The sequence below is a fragment of the Haemorhous mexicanus genome, chromosome 1, assembly GCF_027477595.1.
Source record: "Haemorhous mexicanus isolate bHaeMex1 chromosome 1, bHaeMex1.pri, whole genome shotgun sequence".
Lineage (NCBI taxonomy): Eukaryota > Metazoa > Chordata > Aves > Passeriformes > Fringillidae > Haemorhous > Haemorhous mexicanus.
This window is the reverse complement of record NC_082341.1, coordinates 99,428,580-99,449,485: the sequence shown is the minus strand read 5'-3', so window position 1 is coordinate 99,449,485 and position 20,906 is coordinate 99,428,580. Positions and strand designations below refer to the sequence as shown.

General features: G+C 40.9%; 1 protein-coding gene across 3 annotated transcripts in view; it reads right to left on the bottom strand.

Annotated features, from left to right (window-relative positions):
- ZNF516 (zinc finger protein 516) overlaps positions 1 to 20,906 on the bottom strand; it is a 101,572-nt gene that overhangs the window by 46,477 nt on the left and 34,189 nt on the right. For all 3 annotated transcript variants that reach the window (XM_059857190.1, XM_059857204.1, XM_059857195.1), the window contains exon 2: positions 10,649 to 12,666. In XM_059857190.1, the coding sequence (XP_059713173.1) occupies positions 10,649 to 12,545 (1,897 nt within the window). In that variant the 5' untranslated portion in view covers positions 12,546 to 12,666. The remainder of the gene's footprint in view (positions 1 to 10,648; positions 12,667 to 20,906) is intronic.

The following is a 20,906-nucleotide window of genomic DNA, read 5'->3' as shown; positions in this document are numbered from 1 at the left end:
AGAAAATTTTACTTGGCACATAAAAACCTCATTATGAATTAATAGCATTTCATTTCCATTATGAGCCTTACTATTAGACATTTGCATACTGATAACACCTAAGATAAAAAATCCTAATAACTTGAAAAATTATATTATTATGTTTGAATTGTAACTAATGTGTCATGTCTGTGTGCATTAAACTAAAAAAAGCACAACACTCCCTACTTCCACAAAAATAACAGCATTGAGGCTTCCTTGTCAAATATATTTAGCATTACAGTAGCAAGTAAGTGATCCTCACTTATGTGCACCCATTTTGTTGTCCCAGAACAATCCAAGTAAAGATTAATTTTTTCCTGTTACAAATTTACTTGTCATTCTGTGTTTGGATATTTTTTAAGGCTTCTCCAGGCTTCAACAGTACTTAAGGTTAAGACATTTCTGGGAAATTGCTGTGCATATGGATACAGATATGTGCAAGGACAAGAAACTTCTGCAAAGTATTATAAGGGGTTTAGGATTAATATGTTCCATGTGCAGTGTAAGCTGTACTTCCTGAATTCTCTTTTAAGGGAAGAGACAGATCTGTTTGCTTCATTATCTAGCAAAAAAAAAAGAAAAGGCTTTACTACCTACTGAATAAAGGCTAAATCACAGAAAACTGATCATACCCTTGGTTCAGTAGTGCTACGCACCTACCAAAACATGCAAAAGGCAACAGGGAAACACAACATCTGCTCCACTACCTTGGGGTACAGCAGACATAGGAAGAGATGCAGTCTTTTATATCCCATTATCATCCTGAGTCATGGCATTCAGTCCTTCACCATCATGACACTGGTGAAAGACCTCTACTGTCAAAACACCCAGAAAATGTTTCACAGGAGAGAGGTGAGAGAAGAAGAAAACAAAAAGCCCTTTAGACCTGAGGTTCACATTTCCCAAAGAACCCATATATTTCCCTTGTGGTTATGCTTTTTTTTTCTCCTCCCCCCCAAATATTTAGGTTTTGCTGACAACAGCTTGCCTCAAATGCTATTTAAGCAGTAAGACATCACAAGACATATGCTGCTATCCTAAGATAACACACACCTCTGAAGTGCTGTTAGGTGTAGCTGATGCCTTCGACTGCCTGATGAATTTGTTATCTCAAAGAAACACAAGGTTTGGGAGTGCCTTATATCACAAACTAACCCTAAATTTAGTCTTTAAATAAATAAATAAAATCTGTGATTTTGCATCCTGTAATAAAAAAAAAAAAAAAAAGAGATCTGACTTGGAGTAAATCCTAACTTCTGGCTCCCATTATATCTGTGATATGACAGAAACAATCATTTTAATGGCTATTTCTTTTTCTGTTATTTGAAGTAACAGAGATAATTAAGTAATAACTGAGGTTTGAGATTACCAACTTGGAAAACAAAATTCTGAAAGCAGGAGGCAAATCTTTCCCCGTGGGTCCTGTACAAGGATGAGTATCTCAATGCTCTAAATCCATGTTAAGTAGGCACCCGTATCAAAGCTACAATACTCATCAATTGAGTACTTTTGCCTTTCAGGTGGACACTTCCTCAATAGAGATTCTGCACTTTAAAAGGATGAAGGGTTGGATTTTTGCCCTCAGCATTGCTAAAGCCTAACCAAAGCCATCAAGAGAGTATCCACAAAAGACAATTCTGAGACTTGTTCCTCCCCTAGTCTTATCCCCTGTAAAGTCTGCATGCTACGGTACATTTCAGGATATACAATTTACACTGGCATTGATTAGAAAAAAGAAAGATTTCCCTATTCTTCTTTAATCTCAGGCCATTAGGTGCCAAGTGGTTCAACAAAGCAGTTAACAATGATTCCAATCTTACTGCTCTATGCTTAAAATCAAGCCAGCAGTTATAACTATTGCTGTATCAGGGCCAAAGTATTCTGCAATTTTCCAGTCCAAACCCATGCTGTCTATAAACAAGAAAAACAAATTCACCATGCAAGTAAGTTCCCTACACATTTACAAAACCATTCATGGCACTGAAAATAATGTCTATCTGTCAGTTACAAAATATGGGAGAGTAGCAATCACACACCAAGTACAAAGATCCAAAGGTCTCCTTCAAGGCCTAAGGCACTGAAAATGGTAACATAAAATTCAATGTTTTCCTCCACAGATTCAATAGAATTCACTATATGCTTTTCATGTCCCTAAAAAATACAGGCTTGCTGATGATAAATCTTGTAGGCAATGAAAAGAAAACTGAGAATAAATAAGCTATCAACGCTCCCATCACAAAGGGTTCCCTTAACTGCAGCAAAGTTGCTCTTGACTTTTACTGGTACGACTGGTACCACAGTCAGGCCCTTTCACAGTAAAGTAATCCAGTGCCTGAATGAGACTACTGGGCTAAAAAGTAATAAAGTGAAGTCAAGTGAGACCTAGTAAAACTTGTATTTGTAAAACACACCTGCAGAAAACAAATTATCTACCAAGGCTAGGCCCAACCACACATTAGCTTTATATGCTGTGCAGCCCTGGGACTCCCCAACATTTCAGCTCCTGCAGAATTCAGCCCATCCCATCCACTGAGAGTACCTACTGCCAAACCTAATGCACTAAAAAAGAAAATCTGACTCTTGATCGAGGGCAAACTGTGAACCATAATGTTAAGAACGGCAAAAAGATTTAACATTAAAAACATTTATACAAGCCCCTCGTTAGCAGTCACTTACAGACCAGCAGAATCCCACGAAGCACAGTCATGGAGCTACCAAAGTATTTGAGAATCAGATTAAAACACTTCCATCACAGTTTGCATTGCCTGAATCTTGTTTTACTAGCTGGGGCGAGGCAGTCCTCACTCACTGATCAGAAACTGCTTGAAAATAAAAGCACTACACAGTGTGATCTTTTGACTATAAATGTCACAAAGCAGTATTTCACACGCTACAGTTTGATGTAGTAGAAACATCCAGTACAAAGAATTACCAGAGATGCTAAACTGACGTTTACAAGGCAGCAAGGTCAGAGCAGGTGTCAGGAAGTGAGGGATTCGTTAAAACCGAGGTTCTATGCAGCAGGATTTCCAAGTGAACATCTCTATATGCAGACATTTATCGTATTTACTGAGGAAGAGCTAAAAGCCCAGTATCAACACTGGAACCCCTGTGCAACTGACTCAGACATAAAGGGGTATTTTTGAATGCACAGACTGAAACCAAGATAGGCCAGTATCTTTCCACACCCTTGGAAATATATATTTTTTTAAATGCTAGTGTATGGTACGTGCTGAATGGTGACTGACAGCTCAGAAAGGAATAAACAAAGACATAAGCAATCCTTTGAAGCAGCTCTTGGGGCAACATTTCCAAAAACTGTGGAAGTAGTAGTATGAAGAAATAATCTTGGGCATTTTCTATAAGCTTCAAGGCAAAGCTTATCTTACTATGACCTACCTTTAAGAAATCACACTTCCTTACCTCCTAAGAGATAAAATAAAGGCTGGGTAAACCTATCTCTCTCTCAGCATCTTGTACAATTTTTCTTCCAAGCTGAGCTGTTTTTGCTTATATCACAGAAGCACAGCTACAATGAACTGCCTAAATAATACTTCTGTCTCACTGTGTCACTTGTAATTGCATATGGTAACCTGCAAAAAAGGAACACTAACAATTAAAGCTAAATACAGCAGAAGTATCCTTGACATGCATGAAGTTCTTCTGCACTTAACACCCTCACTGAAATATTTACAAGGAATAAAAGTAGTGCTACAGCTGGTCTAATAACTTCAAAACGCTGCATAAGAAATTGTCTCTGAGCAGCAGTAAAGGCAATCTCTGTCACGACAAGCCATTCATCTACTGAAGTATCCCAAGCTCAGCCAGCAATCTTTAGTTCTGACTTGAGCTGACTGTGTGTTATCTGTTCCTCATCACCATGCCCCATTTCAAGAGGAACTTGAATTGCTGTTTAACACTCTTGCTGGCCACCCACATTACATGGGACTGGGTAAAAGAGGCCTTGGTAATGCAGAGCAAAGTGTGGTCGTCAGGAACACAGTGGAATTTACCTAAGGTTCCTACAGAGCAATCCTTGCATGTTCCTTAGTCAGTATGGTGTCAGGTTAATTATAATGGATAGCATTAAAGGGTGCAGACTGCTTTATGCCAAACATTGCTGCCCTGTTCCAGTCAAACACTTCTTGCATGGATTTGTTGAAGCACAGCTCCCACCACCAGCCTAAAATACAGAAGGAGCAAGCAATTTCATGTGTGTGAGGTGTACCTGGCAAGGGAGGTTTTAACCACTTTCTAGATGTCCCATGGCTTTTCTCTCTTCCTCTCCTCTCAGTACACACTGCATTGATCCTGGCTGCCAAAATTTTTCTTGCTATCCATTTTCTTGGGACAATCAGCATAATTTCTATTTTGTTCTGTTTCCTTGGTAGGCATTCCCATTAAGATCAACCCATAGTTAAAGACAAATAGAATAAAAAAAATACTGCTGAGGGCAACACCACAGGAATGAGTACACTCTCAGGAGATATCATCTGCAGTCCTGAGGAGAGTACAAGAGTCCAAAGGGGAGGGAAAAGTAACAAATGCTGCTGTGGAGATAGATATACATAGGCCTGTACTGGTCAAAAATGATGGGTCAATCTGCAGTGTTCTGCAGAGAAACCCCAGATCATGAGGAAGTACCACACTGCACATGCCTTTGCTAACATGCATCATGACTGGACTATTGTTACAGTCCAGTACATTGGACTTGCATTACAGCAAGGCAGATAGAAAAGAGAAATTTCTAAATGGTATTATTAGATGTGTTCAAACTAGGTAACAAACTAGGTAACAGGTCTAGTCCACATTTGCTTTAAGGAACAGTTCAACTCTGCTAAGCCCAAACCAACATCTAATGGATCTCTTACTGCTAGCACAGGGTCTTTGCCTCTGCCCAACTTCCCCTATGATTTGAAGCATCAATTTGCTTGTAATTCCAAGTCCCAGAGTTTCACTTGGGATCTCACTGGAGTTAAGAATCCAAACAACTAGTTTGAGTTGTAAAGCTGAAAGGGTTTATATTCCAACAAGCACCCCTCACCAATGCCCAAATTAACTAGTGAATGTGCAATCACAGCATAACACTCTTATCTTCACAGTTCTGAGACACTGCTCCTCCTTGAAACTGCCTTATTTCTTGGAAGCCTGGGGCAATAGTTACCAATTGTCCAGCACTGAAACATTCTCCAGTTTGTTATATACTCCTTCAGCAAACTAAATATGTTAAATAACTCAAACATACTTTAGACTGTACATATAGAACAAGATCTCATTTGGTGTAGAATGCCCCAAGAGCACTGCCCTTAGCAGCACAATACTGTGGGATTTACAGTGAGAGTCTGGCATGAGAAGCATCTGAAGTGTAATTAATCAAGATATGTAATAAAAATGTTTGATTTTTACATAGTGGAGAAACCTCCCCTTGCACACAGAGAAACACTTTTTCCTGTAAGAACAATGAAGTCCTGGTACTGGATACTGTCAGCTGTTCCATATACTCATACTAGCAACAGAAAACATTTACTACATCTAGCTCTGTTCTCTGGAATCACTATACATTTTTATTTTTATAATTTAATTTGTTTAGCTGTTTTATTCTTATTGTTGCTTTCCTCCCAAAAATTACAGCCTTGCTGCTTTACTAAAATATTAAAGCAATTCTAAACAACTTTTACTTTTGAATTATTTTACATCAAAAGATTTCTGAAAAGATGCATTTTTCAATAAAGTTCCAGCTCCTAGACTTATTATAATTCATATCTGAGCAAAACAAAGTCCAAATTTATGCTTCATAAATCTCTCCAATACTTCTTCCTCAGAACTTGCTAATGTTATGTTTCTATTCAATCATTCCAGTTTATATATAGAATTTTCATGTAACAGGCCTGGGATAAATGGTATGTGTTACATTTCAAGACTGTATAACCTGTAAGCAATTCATAGGCAGCTGTCTCTTCTTCAGTTTACTAAAAAAAAAAAGATACTGAATCAGTCTCTGGCCATGCTCTTCTAAGAGTTTTTGAAATGTAATAAACACAAAGAAAGAGGTCCAAACCTTCTGGTTTTCACATGGAAATCCTCTTGGAGTGACCCACCTGAGCACAGCACATCATGAACCTTTACAGCGTCAGTGCAAGCCACCCACTGCCTTGGAGGGCCAGTACTCCAGTGCCATTGCACACCTCTCTTCAGCCCCCCATCCCCCCTGAAACCTCATCACATGGCTCAGCTCCCTTCACCAAGGTCCCACTTCTCTCCACCTTCCCCCATTCTCCTTTCTCTCCACCTGCACCTTACTTCCATCTCATCCCACTCCTTCATGGTGCTCATGTTCTAAGCAGGTCTCACCTCACCACCAGTGATGCCTGATGTAAACCAAGCACAGCCACACACCACTGTTTTGTATTCACTGTAGGATTTTTTCTTTAATATATATTCTGCACAGCCTTGTGCCCCCCTCAGTCAGGTGACGAGCTTCTCGGGCAGGAAGCAGCACTGGTACAGAGCCCAGCACAACAGCCCCCACTCGCAGTCAGCCCCTTCCTGCACTGGCCAGCAGTAAAAACAACGTGTGTGCAATACAGGTGAATCAGACTCTCCTTAAAGCACTTCAAAAAATCAGAGGAGTACCACAAAAGGGAAAAAAAGGCAAAGAGAAGGGAGAGCAGAGGCAGGAGATAAAGGAAATAGAATACACAAGATGGTTTTCACTGGAAGCAGCATTCCAAGGTGATACATCCTCTCCTTTCCCTGATGTCCTTCCTTGACATGGCCACGCTAGAAGCAGCACTCCTCTCCTTTATTCCTAAATAATACTCTTTTTCTTTTTTTTCTTTTATTTTCCTTGTTTTCCCCTCCTAGATTAATTTTAACATTTACTTCCAGCCCAGACTGACAATTGCATGCAAGAAGAAGTACCACCTGTATGGCACTTCCTCACTGGCTGGGCTATCTCATGCTGTGCTTTTACTCCATGCTTGCCAAGAACCAAGAGGTATTTAAATTCTTTTCACTTCTTTTCTTCACCTTTCCACCTGCCAACAGCAGTCACAGCCTCAAAAATTATTCTTCCTTCTTCATTTCAGGACTGACATACAGCCTAATGTAACAAACCAAACACCTTTGCTGCTAAAACCACCATGGCAATGAAGGGGCTCATGCCTTAAAAATACTAACCACCAAATTACTTTCATATATCTAAAACTACACTTTAGGTGAGAAGATGAAAGATTATAAAAACAGTGCTTTACTTTCACTTTTATCAACACATATATAATCCTCACTACTCTCTCAGTCATATCTCTGGGGTTCTTCTGAGAGAAAAATGAAAATCGTTAAAAAAACCCAGCCAGAAACCTCGATCTGGGGAAGAGGTGAGCAACAATCTACAGATGGTTCACACAGCTTTGGATGCAACTCGGTGAACATTCAGGTACAGTTTTGCAAGTGGCTTGAATGATAAATAAAAATGAAGAATCATCTGGGGCAGGAGTACCTCAAAAACATCCAAAGTCTGGTCTCAAGGAAGCAAAAGAGCTCTGAGCCACCTCTTCCCACATGGCTGTCACACAAAGCACAAAGATTTCACGTGTGATCTCTGCATGACAGGTATCACACAGTACACTATATGTAGCTCTACAAAACTCCTATTTACCCTCCCTCCAACCAGATGAGCACACTTTGTAGTCAGCCCAGCAGCTGATAAACTGAGTTTGCAACACTACACCCCAGTGCCTGAGAAATCATGATGTTACTCAACAAAGGCAGCAGAGGCAAATTCCTGTTCAAAGGAGTGCCTGCCCTGGAGCCTCTCAACCCCAATTCTTGCCCTTCTCCCAGTGAGCCCTGTCAATAATCCTGGCTCCTGCCACCCTCAGCCCCGACACCTGCTGGCCCTAAGTGACCACAGAGGTGCCCTGCCAGCTTCCCTGCTGCAAGACCCCGTGCGTCAACAGCGCTCCTCAGATTATTAAGAATTAAATGCACAAAGAAATACTTTCAGCTGAGTCAAGGCCACAGCATTCAAGACTTGGCAGTCCCAAGGTCCTTTTCTGACACAGGATAACACAGTAATGCATGAAAGGGGGAAACAGAGAGTAAAGATAGGAAAGTTAAAAAAAAAAAAAAAAAGCCCAACAGATATTGTATAACCTTTTGAGTAGCAAAAGATTTTCCTGATTATGGTTTGAGCAAAAATAATGCTGTAGAAATAATTTCAGGAACAGGAACTGAGAACCCTGCTTGTCAGCCTCCACTGGGGAGGAAGCCTGTCCATGGGGCTGGAGGTCTATTCTTGATGGAAAATCTTCACCTGGAAGAGCAACTAAAAAAAGCTGCAGCAAAGGATAGCAAACTACAGCAGTTCTAGGACAAAATGTGCTTCAAGGCCATACCAGAACACCTCATTTTTGCAGGCATATACATGAGGGCAGAATATGGCCTATATTCCATACACCTTAAGTTATTGCTCATAGGGGAGGGGAAAAAAACCCTCCTGGGTTATAGCAGAATCTGCAAAAGAATTAAATTAATCTTACAGCTTGCTGGACAGAAGAATTCCAGTTCCTTAGAACACAATACCAGGGCAGTACTAATAAACCACCATATCAAAAAGATACAATTGGGAAACCTTAGTCCTGAACATTTACCTATGAAAACTCCTTTTATATATAACAAAACAAATAAGCAAAAAAACCTTCAACTATCTTTCAAATTAAAAAAAACCCCGTATCATTCGTAAAACATCTTCCCTTCATTGAGACAGTGATTTGAGTTAAATAACCTCTAGTAATAGGCAGCATTTCTCTTGCACTGAAACATTTCTCATTAGGCAATTAAATACTTGATTAGCTCTTCAGCTGTGATATTAGCAAATATAAAATGCAGCAGTCACCCTCCCAGCCCATCATTGCAAATATATCCCTTTTCCAAAATGTGCCTTTATTCTGGCCCATCAGTTTGCTGCTTCTTTACAGTTAAAACAAACAAGGATCAATTTGATACCCAAGGAAGTGAGTTTCCAGTTGCTGGCATCAGTTAAGCCAGTAACTTTAATTCCTATGAGAGCAAAGTGCTGTGTGACCACCTCTCCCCTTTCAGTCCTGCAGCAAGGGCTCAAAGCCTGAGTTGAGGCAAGGAGAAGAACAGGCAAAGATATAAGACAACTCCTCTTGTTAGAAATAAAATATGGAGAGCATATAAGGAAGGTTTTCCTATTTGAACATCATACAAAGAAGTGTTGCAGTGTTTTCAGCCCATGTCCAGAGAGATGGTTTTCCATCCCAGCCGTTCTGATTGCAGCACTGAACATTTCACTGGTGCAACATGGCAGCCCCATTTAACTCTAGACAAAACCGCAGTTTTATCACCACACCTTGTGTCAGCTGTACCAAAGTATCTCAGGTGGCAGCTGATGGACTTGCACACAAAGTAGGCATGTACCCAAAAAGAAATTTAAGTGTTCAAGAATCCAACAGCACACGGGAAAGCCAAATTCTGAGTCTTTTAAACGTGCAAGTCATCATACCGCACATATTTAAGAATCTGTAGGAATCTAGCTTGTCAGTAGACTTTCTGGAGTTGTTTTTTTACAGAAAGGTGGAAAAGCATAAGAAAATTGGTGGTCTTGTAATAATTTAAATATATCCACCATTGCTTCAAAATTTATAAGAAACATGTAACAATTCACAATTCTGGAAAATGTCGCTTTGTTGCTATGGGGTCTGAAGCCAGGAGAAAAGGCAACATTATATAATATCCTGAAAGAGCAAGGTAATTGAATAAACCCACTCTCTTCCACAATGGTGCCGATTACTTCATCCACGATGGTCTTGAAAATGAGTTTAACTCTATAGATAACTATGTTCTTCACAACAAAAGGAATGAAAATGAGAGGAAACCGTTATTGTTCACCAAACAGAAAACAAACAAAAACCAGCAGAAGGGCTAGTGAGGAAAGAATGGTTAATCTCGCATTTCTAAAAGGGTATTATAAACAAAGCATGGTGAACAACAAAAATAAAGGATTAAAAAAAAAAGATACGAAAGTGCTTAATGGTGTTCTTTTAAATATTTACTTTGCTGCTATTTGGAGAATAATTTGTTCCATTTAGTAGCATTGGGCTCAAAGGACTGCTTTAATCCAGAGAGATTAATTATAGCCTTTGGAGTTATAAACACAATTTGGGAAGTGAAGCAGAGAAGAGGAGAGAGACTCCTCTCATGCTGGTGTTTTAACAAGTTTATGTGCTTTGGGGCTACGCTACACAGGCTACACCTGTACACTGCAGGCAGAACACTGCACAGGATGCCCATGAATTGTGGAAAAACAGCCCCCAAGACATCAAGGGGGCTATCCTGAATATGCTACAGTGTTGCTATAGGCAACTAAAATACTCCTCAGATGTCCTTCCTCAAAATACAAGTTCACCGGCACATTACAAAAACGTCATCTCCCTTTTATTACCTGCACCAGAAAGGAGCCGCTGCACTGAGACAGGCAGCAGACATGGGGTCTCTAAGACCTCTCACATGCTTTCACACAGCTCTGGTCATCGCTGTGTCCCAGACCAGGAGATCCGGGGACCGGCAACAACTACTAGGGCAAAGCTGGGAGCGATCTTACCTAGTGAGGGATTGGCTGCTCCCTCCTCCGAGCTCTCCTCAGCCCCCTCTTCTCCCAAGCCAGAGGTGGCCGAGTCCTCCGGGGCGGACGCAGAGCCAGGGGTGCTGGGCCCGCTGACGGAGCCCGAGTCCCCTTCCTCGCTGCTGGAGCCGTAGCGGTCGGGCTGGGCGGCCGTCCCGCCCTCGCTGCAGCTCCGCCGCTCCTTGCGGTGCACCCGCGAGTGCAGCACCATTTGGTGGTAGGTGCGGAAGATCTTCCCGCACTCGAAGCACTCCGTGGACTTGTTCTGGGCGGCCCGCCGGCTCTGCCGCGAGGCAGGGCGATAGTCCAGATCCCCTGGGGCAAGCGGGCAGCTCTCCCCCGCTGGGACACTGCCACTTTTCTCCAGGCGCCCACTGGTGCAGCTCTTCTTCTTGGGGTTGCTGGGTGAGTCCTGGTCTCGCTTGCGCTTCTCCTGGTTGACAAGGATATACTCCCTCTTATCCTTGTCGTAAGTCACGTCTGCATCTGCCAGAGCCTCATCCCATCCCACATACTTCACATATTCTGAGGGCTCTACTACTTTTCCTTTGGTGGCCAGCTGCCAAGCTTGGTAGCTACTGACCGGATCCAGCTCAGCTACTCTTTTCCCAGGCTCTCCTCTCGTAACTCTATCCAGCCCTACAGATGGCCGTAGATTGAGACACTGCAAGAAAAACTGCTTGGTTACCGAGGAGCTCAGGCTCCCATCAGTCAAGCCCTCAGCTTTATCCCCGGTGCTGCCCGGCTGCACACGGTAGTGAACAGCATTATGCACTTTCAGGCTTTCCATATTTGTAAACAGATTTCCACACTTGGTGCAAACTTCATACAGAGATAGGCCGGTCACAATTGTCTCCTCTTGTATCACATCATTGATAGTGGCAATCAGCTCCAAATCATTTTTTGGTTTGTTTTTGCTCCCAGACCTGGGGCCATGCGACTTCATGTGGTTTTTGAGAAACCAGGGCTCCTTGAATCTCCTGCCACAAATATGGCACCCGTGATCAAATGACCCCCTGTGCTTTTTCATGTGAGCTTTCAGGAACCAGGTTTGACTAAAGGTCTGACCACAGACTTCGCACGGGAACTCGCCCACGTTCAGCTCGCTCTTGCAGTTCTCGGTGTAGCTCTCCCCGTTGGGGACCTGAGCTGTTATATGGTCTTTCTCTATGTGGTTTAACAGCGTCTCCTCCCTCAGCGTCATGTAGCTGCACAACCTGCACTTGAACGGTTTGTGGACCTGGTGCAGGTGCTGCTCCAGGTCCTTCTTCCTTTCGAACTTGTTTTTGCAGAAGGTGCACTGGTAAGAGGTCAGCTTGTCATCCTCCTCAGCTGGTGCCATCTCTGTGACCTCCTTCTTGCTGCTTCTCAACAAGATCTTGCCGCTATCGACCCGAGCAGTACCATTCAAGATCTTGTTGCAGGCAGACGTACTTTTAGTGGGGCTGGTGCACCCGCCAAGGCCCTCCGAAACGCCCATCTCCCCCAGCTGCGCCTCTCCCATCTCTGCCTCGTGCCCTTGACTTAAAGTGCCTGTCCTGTGACTGCGGATGTGAATCTTCAGGTTGCCCTTTTGGGAAGCTCTGTGATCACAGTAAGGGCATTTGTAGGGCTTCTCACCTGTGTGCTTCCTCATGTGCTGCGACAGGGAGCTCTGAAAAGGGAAACTTTTACCGCAGATGCAACAGCTGTGGCACATGGTCTTGTCAGCATCCATGTCGTTCTTGCTTAGCTTGCCAGGGCTCGAGGATCTCCGTAACTCCATTTCTGCCTCTCTGCTACGATCCATCTGTATTACTGCAGCAGGGGGGAAGCGGGGCAGGAGGACAAAAGCATGTCCGGCAGCAGAGGAGGGCTGGACCGCGTTCTCAATCATACGGTTCTGCAGAGAGGTGTTCTATCGCTTCATTCTCAGCGTAACGCTTCCTTCTCTGCTCCACAGAGTCTACAGCACCAATTTATTTCTGTGTGCTTTGTAAGCAGAAGGCATAGATCACCTGAAACAAGAACAAAATCACACAAATGTACAGATTCTTACATATATTCAAACCTGTTCATGTTTTGAATTCAACAGCTTCCATCACTCACTCCACACTCAGAAGCACACCATATGACAATCTATTGCACCAAAAGGCAGTAGTTTCTCTTTCTGCTGATATTCTAGACTTCAATGACAAGCATAATTACTAAATAAGTAAAATCCATAAAAGAGCAAATACTCATTCCCATACGCTGACATCAGTGTCTTGAAACAAGGGCAAGCTTTAAAAATATTTTTTGTTTTAAAACCAGGCAGAAGTGGCTAAAAATACACCTTAAATGAGGAGAACATTTCTTGCGGGGGTTATTACGCTTTAAATCTGTGGCTTTACCATCATGTGTAATTTCATGTAAAATACTTACTTGCCAAAGATAAAAGGCTTTCCTAGAGACTTTAGTAAGTATCATATTCCTGCTGGCAACTGCATTACTTTGTGTCTCAGACAGCTCGGCTGTGCTTGAAGTGGCAGGCACAGAAAAGCGCAAAGGCTGAGGACGCTCAGTACTTTGATTACAGAGCAAACAAGAAAGCAGAGCCTGACAAAGCACTCATGAAAACTAAAAGTTATTTCCTGCTGGACATTGAACTAAAAAGACCCTCCAAGTATAAATTTCAGTCTCAAACTAACAAAGCGAAGTGATAATGTAGCTATCAAATTACCTCAAATGTGAGTGATTTATGTCAACATGACACACAGGAAATGACACCACCACCCCACTCAATGGAACAGAATTTTAACTATAAACAAACAAACAAAACAAGAAAAAACTCTGATTAACAGAGCAGATTAATGAAAGTTTAAATATTTTTGTATCTCTTCATGAATAAATGCTAGGGTCAGTATCTTAGTGCAAGATGAAACACACCAGCACCTTGTATACAGCAAAAAACAATGATCAAAATCCACATAGGCTCTTTCTTTTCCAATTACTACACTGTAAAACAAAATCTTCCCCCCCTCCTACCCTCATTAAGGACTACAAACACCACATGACTAAGATCAAAGAACACAGCATTCTCTAATGAAGAGAACTGATCTATTGCCACATTAAGAAAACATCAGCTTCTTAAAATGTAGCTAAAAATATGCAGAGCACTAATGAGACCATATATTCCCACATCCATCACTTGACATCTATGACTCAACAAAGAGCTACAGATCTACAGCTGCAAATTTTAAGATTTCTCACTGTATTCACCTCTGAGTCTCTTCAATACGTAAATAAGCAGTCTAACCACATCACCAGCAGGAGCTAAACAAAAAGCAAGACTGTCACAATGCTCATCTCAGTTATGGGCTGCAGAAGAATTTCATTACATTTAATTTGATCTAGCCGTCTTATTTGCTACAAGACATTCATTTCTGGGCTGGATTTTCTGCATATCTAGTATCCATTTAGCATGTTAGGGAGTTCTCAAACAACATCAAACCCAAACTACCTTTTCCTCAGAGAGCTGACAATAACATTTAAGGGATGAGTTACAAAAGCAATTTCATTTCTTGAATGAAGCATTCTTTTATTATTAAAAAAAAAAAAAATAGGTATCTCAAATTCAGAAGTCCATTTGAGCAGGAAGTTTACAAATTGCAGAATCTAAACTAATCTTTGAAATTAGTCATTTAAATCAAACAGAGACAGCCTCAGAAGAAACTTCCTGGGTGAATAAAGGAAGTCAGCCACTGAAATTGTGGCTGCACCAGAAGGTACAAACACACCACACAGAAAATACAAGTTTATATTGCCCATCAGTGGAAGAAACAACTTCGAGTAATATCTTATTTATCTGACCCACAACCTAAAACTGCCAAGTAACAACCCATGTTGTCTTATAATCAAAGATTTAACCTGAAAGTCACTAAAACATAAAAAGAAACACCAGGTTCAAGTACACTATGCTAAATCCAAGCAACAGCTTCTTCTGAAATGTCCCACACTGTTTCAGGAAAAAAAAAAAAAATAAAGCTTTGGGAACAAATTTTTTCCACGTGTTTTATACATTGTTTTCTACACTTTTAATTTTCTACAGCTTACACCAGTGAAGAAATTGCTTTTATTGCCAGGCTGATTTTTAGACTAACAACTTTTTCCTTTTTTTTTTTATAATGTAGGGCCCATTTTAACTCAACTTTCTGCAGTGTTTCCTGTCTGAAAGTTCAAAAGAGCTTTAAGAGCCAAGCTTAGACAAGAAAGCTGTACGCAGCAGTCCAAGCACATGTAGATCCAAAGCTTCAGAGTCCCTTTGTTTACTTGGCCACAGATTCCCTGGGCTTAGTCTTGACATATTTCACTTTAATTATTTATAGCATTTTCATTAATGAAACTTAGTTATGAAAATGAGGCTATGAAGAAAGCATTACTTATAAGAAGGGTATTAGCCACTCACAGGAGATCCCCCTAGTCCTGTATTCAATTAGGCCTGAGGGGGAAAAATGTCAGACTTAAAAACTACTGAATAATTTTATTAGTCTAAAATACTTAATGGAAGTGTTATTGTCTTCTCAAAAAATATTCTGAGAATTTTCGTTTCATCTTTATTAGTTAATCTTGCCCAATGCACTGCTATCTGTGACTTAGAAGCTGAAATAAAGTATTCCTAGACCTGAATTATTTGAATTCATGCACACGTAAGACGCACAACATTTCAAGTCTGATATTCCACAGACAAAATTCTAGGGGAATGAAGGGTGTTCACCAAACTGAGCTTGCTTTACACACTACATGGAGGTCAATCTTTGGCTTTGGTAAAATATATAAACAACTCACTTCTTCCTCCTCCTATCATCTGAGTGGCTACTCAGAAGTAATTCTTCCAGAGAGGTCTCTCTGCAGAACAGCAAAGCTGGTTCATTGGAAAGTGGTAAATAAAATTACAACTTTGAAGAAAAGCTTCAATTTAGAAAACTGAACTTTAAAAAAAAAAGGGAAAAAACACTGGTAAAGAATCCTAATAATAGAAAATAACACTCTGGCTTAATAATTTTTACCTTGGTATTAAATACTAAACATCAAAAATAGCACAATGGATGGAAGACAACTGGTAAATCAAACACCACCAGTCACTGTTTCATTAGGAATAAAATTTTGCCATAGTTATCTTTGTTTCTTTCTGGCTGACTGTGATGATTTAAAAAGTTGTATTTTGAAATCATTTCAGAATTTTTAAGTGTTCTGAAATAATTGTCTGTCAGCACACATGGAATGCAGCCACCTCCAGCTACCCTCAGCCTGCTAAAAGTGTTTCAGGTGATAACCAGCAGCCCTTCACTGCTTTGGTCCAAGCTCACCCTGCAGTTCCACAGCACTGGCTCATCACACAGAATCCACAGCAGTCACACCCAGCCTGCAGATTCCTCCCAGACTGTCACAGCACAGAAACACCCACCAGCAGAGAGGCAAGCCATAAGAAAACACAAGTGAATGTAAACTATAAATTTACATATAGTATTTAAAAATATTTTGTGTGTCTCAATGGCACTGCAGTCTACACCAAATGCCATCCAGCTACTTGGGGGAGCTGGGATACTCTAAGGGGCATAGGAACTAGATTCAGTTTATTTTGTTGAACTAGGAATCAGCAGCTCAGTTCATGTAAGAAGCAGCTGGCCAGTATCCATGAGGCATTTTCAGCTCCTTTAAAATACACTTATCATCACTGTTTACACACAAGTTTGGTACATAAAGCAAGATGGAAGAGAAAAATGAACAAAGACCCAAAACCAGGAGGGGTGGTGTGCTGCGAAATAAATGCCTTTTCACAGCCAAATATTTTAGTTATAAAGTTTCTTCCTGCACCATTGCCTCACTAGATTCTCTGCCTTGACCCACATGGGAACAAATAAAAACAAACTTTGTTTTACTCCCCTGGTGCCCCCGAAGGGAAAACAAGCTTGCCTACACACTTAAAGCAAGTACTTGTCAGAATCCACTCTATTTCAAACATTTAGGCATCAAAACTCCTTTGGTCTTTAAAACTAACTTGGACAGAGTTGTTTCCTTTCAGAGAAATCACATTTGACCAAAGTGACTTGCTCTCATCACAGAGTCCCAGCATCTTTTCCATCACCATCCATGGCTTTCCCAGGGAGACTGTGGGAGACTGTCCCTGCTGGTAGCTCAGCAGGTACCTTGGTGCATCACCCTCACAACTTCTGCAAGACCCTCATTTAGCCTTGCAATGAACAGAAGTACAGGGAAAGAACACTTTGTGTAACATAGGAGCACTCTGAAATAAATATTACTCTCCTCTTCATCCCACCTTCATACTCTGTAAGAAGACCAGGTATTGAGGACTGCCCACAAGACCTCAAAGGAAAGAAACAGCCTCCTAAGGACTTTTTGTGCCTCTTGGAAAACAATTAATAAAAAGAGAAATTGAAAATAAACAACACAGGAAAACTGGGGGGGGGGGGGGGGGGGGGAGAGGAAGAATAAATTAAGACAAAAATAATTTAAAAGATACTACACTGGAAAAGTAATTGTAAATTCATTTCTTACATACAAATATGCTGTGGAGTGCAGACAGAGAAAAACATAGAAAATTATTCCTGTTCCAACACAGAACAAGCAAACTATGTATTTCTTTATAAATTTCTCCTCAATTAAACATGATTTTTAAAATCATATTGCATGATCTATAGTGGCAAGAAGGGAAAACTCTTCAGTAAGTAATAAAGAAAATACAATTTGGGAAGCTACACAGACCTACTAAAATAGCACAGTGTATCTTTTAAAACAAACTGCTTTCAGTCTGGGTGTATTTCAAGTTCCATCTGAAAGATAAATGCACCGGAGAAATAATCGCTCTTCTAATCTCCAAGAGGTTTGAACATACACTGCAATCGCACCACCATGTTCCTCTGCCAAGAGCAACAAGGACTTTAAACAAAATTTAAAAAAAAAAGAAAAAAAAAAAGAAAACCTATGGGAGGCATGATCATGTTGAAAAATATCTTACTGAAATTCCTTCTAGATGATGAAATGATAGGACACAGCATGTAAATATCTAAGTGAATTTGAGGAAGTTGTGTTTTTGAAGAACAGCAACCTGGAGTGGAGAGAGGCTCTCTGCTGGTTTTTTTGAAGGCTCAGGTCACCTCAGAGCCAAACAGGCTTTGCCATTCAGGGCAAAGACGCCAGACGAGAGCCAAGTGCAGGAAGAGAGGGGACAAAAGGCACAACATCGTACAGCTGTCCCACCAGCCCTGGAGCTCACTGAACCACAGAGACCTTTCCCCCCCTCCGTGTCTTCTCCCAGGGCTACAGACTCCGTCCTCCACACACACCAGCCTTGCTCTATCTGGTCGCACTCCTCCTCACTTGGTGAGGGGACATGGCTTCTTCTGAACAGCCACATCCCACAGGGCTCATCAGTCCACTGCCCTGACCAAAGGCTCAGTCCTGCCATCCTTATCTACACACGAGTCCTACCCAAATGCCTCTTGCAGCCCATGTCACCAGACTATGGACCACAGACCACACCAGAGCACAGAACAACGAGCTTATCTTTAAACAGGAAGCCTATACCTGAATTTGCAGGAAATTCTGGCACTGCACAGCCTACAAAGGTAAAGGCAGCATAGTTCTAAATAGATTTTTTTACAGTAATCCAAACGAACCCAGTAAAAACCTATCCAAAAATCCCAAGCCAGTTGCAGAAGACTGGCAAATTTTCCAAATGCATTCAGTTATCAGAAGTAGCAATCTGGACAACAGACCTCCTGAAGTCTGTTGAAGCCTGCCAAAATTGACACAGGACTGAAAAAGAAAAATGAAAAGCTTCTGGAAAAACAAACAAGAAATTTCTATTAATCTATTTCCACTCAGGCTTTTAAAATCCTTGGGCAGCATTTTGCAAAATGTTTTTTGTTTAATTATTTTCAACCCGCCTTCCCCTGCAGCTGGTGAAGCTCTTCCCATTTGCAAAGTTTGCTGTCTGAACCCTGAGATTTTATTTTGAGCTTCTCCAAATACATCATGTGTTTCTCTGTCTTTCTCCCTCCATGAGCTAATGACATTTTGCAGCAGGCTTCCGAGCAGCAGCCAGGAAAGCAGAGTCAGGCCTTTCCCAACTGCTGCCGCACCCTTAGCAGAGGAAGGAATTCATGAAATAAAGGTAAAAACACCAATGCTGAAAAAGCTGGAGGTACGAATTTGCAATGAAGTGATTGCTCTCAAAATGAAGTCAGCAAAACCTCTGTAACCCAGATATTTTTGTGGGTCGTCAGGAATCAGTTCAGGAGCAAGGCTGGGTTGGGGGGGGGGGGGAGTTTGTTTTCACACTGCTACAGGGTATGTTGAGAAACACAGAGCTGTCACCCACTCAGTACATACTTTGTGTTTTAGTGTACTGTGCGTGTTTGTCTTCTGAGAGACAAAGAAATGTACTTTACTAGTTACACTGTAGTATTCTAGGCAATGAATTGAAATGTATCATTAACATCCAGGACAAGCTTTATCTTGCTACCAAAACAAAGGGACCATTCTTTGAACAAATTGAGGGGGAAAATCCCATAATGACAATGAAGAGTTCCTCTCCCTAAAAACTGTGCTGCACATGAGTAACAATTACGGGCTTATATTCTACAGACTGAGGTTGCGAATGGCTGCATGAAGCGATGCATTCACTATTGGGAGAGTAAGTACCATTGATGACAAGGCCTTGGGGCTTCTGCTGTTCGCAGACCAATCAATAATCCATTATGAACAAACTACATTTCCCCCTAATATGAAGAAATGAATAAAAGGGAACCACTAACACTAGTACTTTCATGGAAAAAAAACCCAACAATGCAGAAATCACAAAATGCCATCACAAGACTTAAAACTATTGGTGATGTCTAACACTGACAGAACTACCCACAATAATCCTTTATTTTACAGCAGTTGCTGGAGACCATTACATTATATTAAAAAAAAAAAAAGAAAAAGAAAAAAAAAGCTTATTTTAACAGTAATATTTTTTTCAAGGCTACTTATTCTGGCTGCAGGACAAAACAAGAAGCAACATTAATCTTTCAAGGCAAGGAGGACAAAATGAACTAACTTCACCCAAACATCTACCAGCTTGCTTCAAACTATTTTCTAATGCAACGTAAATAAGAACTCCTAATTAGAAATAACTGTCCAAATGTGACTGGTCAACCATAACAAGACTTTATTGCAGCAGCTGCGTTACCATCCAGACACGAGGCCCAGAAACTGTTGTTCTCCCACTGTCATTGTCAGATGCTACAATACAATCAAGAGAGGATCCATTTAAATAGCACAACCATAGCAAACCTTAGCATCCCGAGTCTAGTTTCTACCCAGACCTCTCAGCACAGCACCAGAAGGCAGAAGAGAAAAGCTCTCCTGAAAAATTACAGATAAATAAATTTTAAAAAAACAAAAAGTTACTGATTTTGATGGGAAACAGTAAATTAGATACAAAGGAAACACTGAGACTGATACTAGTAACGCAAAAGGCAGCCTATGTCCTCTTTCTGAAATGTAAAGACTTAGTAGTTAAAGTTGACCCTGCAGGGTGGGGGGCTAGCGGGAATGAATACACAATGTGATTATTGATCAGCCCTAGAAAAGCCAAGAACTGTACCAGTGAAGAAGTGATTTTTCTTTTCCTAGGGTCATTACTGATATATATTGGCAAGTCAAAAGCTCTATTTTGACATGCTGTAACTATCATTAATTCTGAAAATCAGCATCAACTTAGGTTACCCAAAAAAAAAAAAACCACAACACTATAAAAAAACCCAATTACAACAACAAAGAATCCCTCCATTTTACTTCAGGGTAACAGTAATGTTTTCCTATTTGGCCACACCCACCAAGGGAGTTACTTTAGTGGCTTATTATTCCCAAAATCTAAGATTTTTTTAAAAGTTGAAGAAACATTTACAGTTCTGATAGTTTCAAATAAAAAGTAAGTCAGTTACAAGCAAAGTCACCTCAATGCTGTGTACCACCTCCTTATTCAAATCGATGGCATTGATGCTGTCTATTCATGCATGTCTATGGAGATGCATATATATATGGGCAGCACAGTATTTTCCCAGCATCCAATAGTGCTTTTATATTTAATGATCTCGTTAGGGTTTCCACTGCAGACCAATTTACACGGAGTTGTAACATGGCCATTTTAATCTTTCAGTGTAGGGGCTGATTTGAAACTGTATGGGCAGGGTATTTAATATGCTCT